A 7,316-nucleotide genomic window follows, 5' to 3' on the forward strand; every position below is an offset into this window, starting at 1 on the left:
AGCTCCTCTACAATCGTGTCGGCGAACTCTTTTTCAACTGCGTATACATATTCGCGCGGCTGCCGAAGAAGCCGTCAGGCATTAACTCGCCGCGAAGCGCGAAGGTAAATACACGCCGTACGTCATGTATAGACGTGATACGTGAGCGGTTCGCTCTCTCCGCGAAGGGAGAGATAATCGACTCCCACCGCTCGCTCGGCCAACCTGCGTGCCGTGCCGGGGTGCAAACCACAAATCAGCGTGAAAGAGGCACAAAGTACCACATCGCTCTTACGCAGGCGCTCGCTCCGCCGTCCGTGATCAATTATGCCGGGGTATAGATCCACCGAGAGGTCGATCTACCGCAAGGAAAAAGGAGCCTCTCTCGCTCGAAGCGTAACCCGTTTTTGCGAGCCCAGGTAAAACAGGTGCCATTCGCGGCTATACCCTGTCCACCGGATCCACCGGAAATCAGTGCGATCGACGATAAGTATGTCCTCCCCTTGTGGCGATTTAGCGTCGTTTGACGCATTCTTCACCTTTGCTCGTCTTCGAAAGCGGAACAATAAGTGAATAAGTACTGAACATTGGTATCGTATCGAAACTACTCGATCCATTACAAATTGTATAAGAACGTCGTTCGTTTTCCTTGGGTCAAGACGGGCCTGGGTTAGGTATGCCTACCTGTCTCGAATCCGGCCAAGACCGTGAGCAGGGGTACAAGGGGCTTATAGGGGAACAAAAGGGAAAGTTGGGGGAGAGAAGACCCCGGGTGTCACACTGAAACAGATTAATGGTCCTGGAGAATTCCTGGTAGTCCATCCCCACACCAACCACTGCCTCTTTCTTCCAATACTGAGCCACAGGCTACCCGTAGGTCGTACGTGATGTGTGGACTAGAAACATCATCTACGTAAAAAAAAAATATTTTATTTTAATCTTAAAGCAAGCGTCATCTCTCTCACTCGCTCGTTCGTTGATTCTAAAATAAAAAAAAAGAATCCAAGAAAGAGATTCTCGAGATCGAAGTAGTTGCCCTTTGGAGAATCAAAGATCATGATGTCAAGATTTTTTGTTAATCTAGTGAACGAATTGCTAATTATCGTTGGAGATCGCGAAACAATTTGTAGTGAACGAAAGGAAATCAGCGAGGTAACGCAGAAGTTCGATGAACTCGGGATCGAGAAGTAGAGAATGTTATTATGGTAACGGGTTCTAGACTGGCGCGATTCTGATTCTGAAAAAAAAAGATGCCTGTGATCGCGTTTAGTTTTATGCCTGAATGCCGCGAGTCATTCTATTTTCGACGCTGATGTTTTGCGACGACGAGTTAAATATGCGTTAAATATATCAATGACGTCCCTCTCTCTCTCTTCCTATTTCTCCCCCCCCCCCTCTTTCCAACAAACAAGCGAAGAAACTTTGAATTGAGAAGGTGAAGGTCAAAAGGATTACAGCGTATTTTCCGTTAAACGGTGAAAGATATCCGGAATTTCTCCAGTGCTTTGTAAGCGGTCGACTTGCGGCCTCTCCGCACGGACAATGATACCTCTTATCTCAAACTCTACCTACGTAGCCAGGCACTGGAGTTACCTGAGTCCTTTACTCCGTGCTACGATCAACTTAGATCGCGAAGCAGTTGTTGACTTTATATTGTTTCGAACTTGTCTAGTTCAATCGCATCATACGCCATGCCATTTTAGAATTTTGCACTTTTTTCGAAATCCACTTATTACCGAGATCGCGAAATATGCTGTAATTAAACATTTTTCAAAGAATGTAGAATATACAATTGTTTTGCTTTATAATTCTTTTCAGTTATAATCCTATATTATTTTTATTGGAATATCTCTATGGATTGGAGTATCCTCTATCTTGTTTCTCACCAACTAAATTGATTACTTACAATAAGCATTAATTCGCGTGCTAGACGACGAAATAGAAGAAATGTAATCGAATAATTCCAGCGGCATTCGAATTTCCAACTGCGGATTTTTACAATTTTCCGTCTTTTCTATCTTTCTTTATCCACTTTAATCTGCCGTCCGCTGCACAATGATTCGCAGACTATTCTCTTACCCGCAACTGCGAGAACGGCGACGCGGCGGATCGATTACTTTTTAATCCGAAATTACTTTATCGGTGATCCAATTAGTAAGCTTCTTTTGGCACGGCTTTTTTGGCATGGCGTTCAGAAAAAAAAACGGCGTACATAACGATTGTCGCGGATGAGGCTTCCGTTATCGTTGGACTTCAAATCCGCGGGTATTTTTTTCGATTATTAATTCATTTGTATTAATTTCAAGTCTGTCTGCCGCAAAGTAAACTTTGAATAACTTTGTATAAGAATATTGTACAATAATCAAGTTATACACATTTTTCATTAATTGTAGAATTTTGTTACGATTTTATATCGCATTTGACGTATCTGTAATGTGTGCTGTAAATATCGAATTTGTTTATTTTATATTGTCGCTGTGCGCACATTGCATGAACTGACATCCCGCGCGAGTTCGATATTCGTGATTCGCGAGATTTTCCTCATGGCAACCGCGAGAAAGAAATCGAAATTGCACACGGCTACGAAAATTGACCCGTGTTTTCGAGAGAACAACCTTCCGGTTTCACTGTATCGGGAAAATATCCGGTGCTTAATGCCTCAAAATGCGATTTTCCTACCGCAAATCAGCGGATTTCTGTATTAAATCTCCATCTCGCGCATCGAATGCGTTGCCGCACGTTGCTATCACGGTAAGATTAACTTTGTATCACAAACCGTGCAGTTTCTAAAAATTATTTAAAAAATGTATTTCCGAGATTTCTCACTTTAAATGAAGGAACATGACTAGACTAGGCAGTTATAAACAATATTAAATTCAATTATATGAATAAATTATTAAAAAGTCCGTGTGACAAGAGTCACACTTCCAGATGTAGATCTATTTGGAAGAGTCGCTTACGATTAGGACTTTCTTCTTCATTATTTTCCGCTTTATTATTCTAATATCATCCGAAAGATGTATGAACGAAATAATGTTAGAACTGCGACGAATTTTCGGGCGAGCGCAGTTGCGCGAGGTGTTTACGCTCGTGGATCGATTGGTCAATTCGGCACGTCGGTGCACGTCAAGACGGGCGAAGGGTGATTCTTCTTCCTCGCGCGTCGTACAAATACGTTCAACTTGACCCCGATTACGATGAATCGGATTTCCGGACTACGGTGATCCTAGCGGACACCCTCGAATCAATCCTTACGAGAAGGTAGAAAACGGAGAAGGTGGGAAAGGGGGAGAGGGGGGAGAAGTGCGGGGAAAGCCCGAGCGATTCGAATCGCACGGAAAGTGAAACTTCTCGTATCCACCCGCCGACTTTGGCCGTAGATACCGACTTCCTCCTTCACGAGCAACAATTTACCAAACGGAATCGGACACTGCCGTTTCCGGATCTCGTTACGCGGCCACATCCCGTACGTACGTACGTTCGAATTTCCTAAACACGGCCGCCGTTAAATGCAACTCGCGACGTTGCTAGGGAAGCGCTTTATTATACCTCGCGAGTTCTATTTACAGATTGGAAGAAAAAAAGATATATATCTGTGTAATCTCTTTATAGGCATCACACGATTCACACGTGACGAAGAAATCGGAACACACGAATATGACAGGATCGATCAGGCTATGCTAACCCACGACACCACGGACTAAACAGCAATTTAGCTTTAAAAAAAAAAGAAACAAAAGGGAAAGAAAAATTACGCCACTCCACGCAATTTCAACCGAATTCATCAACCGCCTGTAAATTAATTCCGAACACGAACTCGCACGAGCAGCACGATATTTCCTAGATATTTCCTACTCCGAAATTTCATATCAGCCTTATCAAACTCCGCTCCGCTCCGCAAGTGGACGAAGCAGCTTGCGCCGGTCGCTCTCGAGTTTCCGAAATCCTCTCGGAGAAAGGGGTTTCTCTCGCCGGGCACACGACACACGTGAGGTTGGGACCGTGTCCGCCGTTTTGCCGTGGACGCCGGGCGTCGGGCGCTCACGTGGCACCCCTCTCCACACCACCTTCTTCATTCTCGCGGGCAACATCGTGTGCATGAGGTTTCCTCGCCGCCCGGCATCTCTCTCTCTCTGTCCCCCTCTCCCCCCCTCTACCTTCGTGTTCCGATCTACCACCCGAACGACGGCGGTCCCACGATCTTCCACCCCTCTCTCTCCCCACTCGCTCTCGTCGCTCTACCGCGCGCGTCGCTCGCTCCCCCTCCCCTCTGGCGTCGCTCCCCGCCACACCGCTCGGCGCGCAGCGTCCTCGGCACTCGGCAGCAGCCGAAGAGAGCCGACCGCTGCGCCGTCGCGCGTCGCGCCCGCCGCTCCTCAGTAACGCGAGCGCCTTCGTGGAGTTTGGTATCCTACGTTCTCTGCCGCTCGCGTGCCGTACGTCGTCGTGGTAACGCGCAACGCGCGGCGGCAACGCGCTCTCGTCGTTCTATCCTCCTTTGTCCCCGTCGTATCGCGTTGGAATACGTTTGCAAGTGTTTACGCCGGGAGTGTACGCCGAGCGCGTTCCCCGTGAATGAAATCGTCGCGACATTAGACGAGTGGTTTTGGTGAATCGAGAGAGAGAGTCTCGCGCGCGCGCGCGACAATTCGGAGCCGTGTGTATACGTCGAGGTAAACAAAAGAGTAAAGAGAGTCGGCCTGAATCAGAGCGAGTCAACGAGTTGGAAAACCGGCGCGTACGACTTGAAGGTAAATCACGAAAGTGTGTGACCGTCGTTAGCCGGTGTGTCCGCCCGGAGAGAAAGAGAAAGAGAGAAAGAGAGAGTTTTTCGTGTCGCCGAGGCGCGAACGCGAAGAGAATGCCGGGACGCGTGACGCGGTCGGTCGGGGAGCAGCGGCGTGCTCGCGCCGGTTTGGTTTTCGGGTCGCCGAGTGGCGACTGAGGGGGGCCGGGGTAGGAAGGGAGAAGGGATGCGAGGGATCATCCCGCGGGAGCAGCAGCCGGCGCGGTGTGTTGGGTAGCGGCGTGCCGCGTGTAGGTGCCGGGGGGGAGGTGGAGGAGGAGGAGGAGGCGGCGGTAGTAAGCGGGTAGGAGGGAGGAGGGTGATCTCTCTCTCGGGCGCGCGAGGATGGCCGGCTGGCGGCGAGCGGCGCTGATCCGCAACGTAGGTGCTGCTGCTGATGCTGCTGATGCTGGTGTTGCTGCTGTTGTTGCTGCTGCGCGTCGCGACACCGACCGACACGACGACGTGACGGCCACGTGCCGCAGCGGACGCGTCGTCGTTGGCCAGTGGCATTAACTCTCTCCCCCTCTTATCGTGACCGGGTGATTGCGTGCCGAGCATGTCGTAACCGCGCGTTTCGGAACACGCGATCGGAGTGTACTCTCTCGCCCGCTATATATTCAGGCGCCCCCGACGTATAAACAGAACGGAGGTGTACTCTCGCGAGCGAGCGCGCGCACGCACGCACGCACGCACGCATGCCCGCGCGTGTGTATTCGTCGAGTAAAAGCGGGCCCGGGAGGATCCGCGAGGAGTGAGTACTCGCGTCGAAGTGACCGGGAAACACGAGGGGCGCGCGAGAAGAGGAAAGGGAGATTCGCTGCTCCTTTTTTGAGACGAGAACAGAGGCCGTTTCTTCACACGTGAGAAAATAATGTGAAAGATTTTGTTCGCGTAAACTGTGGGGGGGAGGTTCTCCGGGATCATCCACGAGTTCAGCGATATAGTGAGGGTGATTGCGTTAACGTGTAAACATAAGTCCGCCACGATACCTTCCGTCCGATGTGCACCTCGGGGTAACGCGTGACTCCCCCTTCGTTTACGCCGGGGAAGGATACTCCTACGATGTGCAGTGATACGTAACGTCCCTTCGCAGTGATCGTGACAGAGGAATCAAGCAACGTCGTGTCGGTATTTTGAGGAACGGGAGTTTCGAAGATGTAATCGATTTCAAGGCGATCTCAAGACTGAAAAAAATTCGTAGTGACGTATATTTGGAGGATACAAAACACTCGAGGTGGTGGTGGTTGCTGCACATGTTTGAGGAAAGTTGTGCTTTAAACTTGTCATCCAAACTCGGGCAAGACCGGAAAATTTGGAAGGAAAAAGAGCGGGAAAAACAGTGACGGAGAAAGAAGAGTGAGATATTGTACGAAAGCGGGAAAAAGGAACGTGGTAGGAAAGGAGAAAGTGAAGAGGCGAAAGGAGAAAGAGAGAGAGAGAGAGAGAGAGAGAGAAGAAGGAACACGCTTCGTTCTCTAGTCCAAATCCCAGCGGGTGTTCGAGGAGAGGGTGAAGAGCGCCGTGGAGGGGGGAGTGATGCCGGCGGTGAGCGTGGCACAGCGCCCTCCAGGTGGAATCCCACTCCACGCCGGCGTGCCGGTAGCTCCCAGCAGCGTAACCGCCCCCGGTCCGTCGGGCCGGTGCCTCGGGGGCCCGGCAGCGCCCCCCGCCGGCTCGCCACCGCTGCCGCCGTCCTTGCAATCCCTTGGCGGCGGCGTCGCCACTAACAGCAACAGCAACGTCAACCCCAACAGCATTAACCACAGCGGCAGCAATAGCCACAACTCGCTCGGCGGCGGCAACCCCATCAACAACATCGCCAACAGCAATCACCACCTAGGCATCAACACGGCGAGCGGCGCCACGAATCCTCTGCAGGCGATGGCGTCGGCGGCGGCATCGCTCACGCAGCTCAACAACATGGCGAACGGCCCACTGCCGCCACTCGCGGGCACGGGCCCGGGCGGACCGCCGAGTCTGCCGCCGCCGCAGCCGGCGACGACGCCGACGCACGGCGGGCCGCCGACCCCGCACGGCGGGGTTAGCGCGGCGCCCCATCTCAACGGCGCATCGCCGAGTCCCCATCCGATGCCGCCCCACGGTATGATGAGCGGTTCGCCCCACACGCCTCACCCGCACATGGGGGGCGGCGGACCCTCGCCCCATCCCCATCACCCGGGGCCCCACATGGTCGGCTCGCCGCATCATCCAGCGGCGCCCCATCCGATGGGCCCGGCCGGCATGATGGGGCCGGCCGGTATGCAGCCCCAAGGCGCGCCCGGTATGTGCGGCCCCGGACCCAGCGGCCCGATGGGCCCGCACGCGCATCCGCAGGGACCAGGGGTACCTGGACAACCGCATTTGCACAACGACCCGTTCTTCAACTGCCAGCCTTTTCCGTCGCACTACTACAACAGGTAAATTCGCGAGAGGGCCAATGCGATACGTTTGATACGTTTGACATCTTACGGAAGCGGAGGTGGTAATAGGGCGGGAAGGGAAAAAAGAATTGCGACCATCGACTCTGTCGATTGTCGCCCGGAAGTTT

The 7,316-nt window shown here is 52.2% G+C and overlaps 1 protein-coding gene across 2 annotated transcripts in view; it reads left to right on the forward strand.

Moving 5' to 3' along the window:
* Window positions 1-4,380: 4,380 nt before the first annotated feature.
* LOC112455283 (LIM domain-binding protein 2) overlaps window positions 4,381-7,316 on the forward strand; it is an 85,732-nt gene continuing 82,796 nt past the window's right edge. For both annotated transcript variants that reach the window (XM_025017089.1, XM_025017090.1), the window contains exon 1: window positions 4,381-7,185. In XM_025017089.1, coding sequence (XP_024872857.1) covers window positions 6,305-7,185 — 881 coding nt within the window. In that variant the 5' untranslated portion in view covers window positions 4,381-6,304. The remainder of the gene's footprint in view (window positions 7,186-7,316) is intronic.

This window comes from Temnothorax curvispinosus, unplaced genomic scaffold (assembly GCF_003070985.1).
Source record: "Temnothorax curvispinosus isolate PA1 unplaced genomic scaffold, ASM307098v1 QBEX01005984.1, whole genome shotgun sequence".
NCBI lineage: Eukaryota > Metazoa > Arthropoda > Insecta > Hymenoptera > Formicidae > Temnothorax > Temnothorax curvispinosus.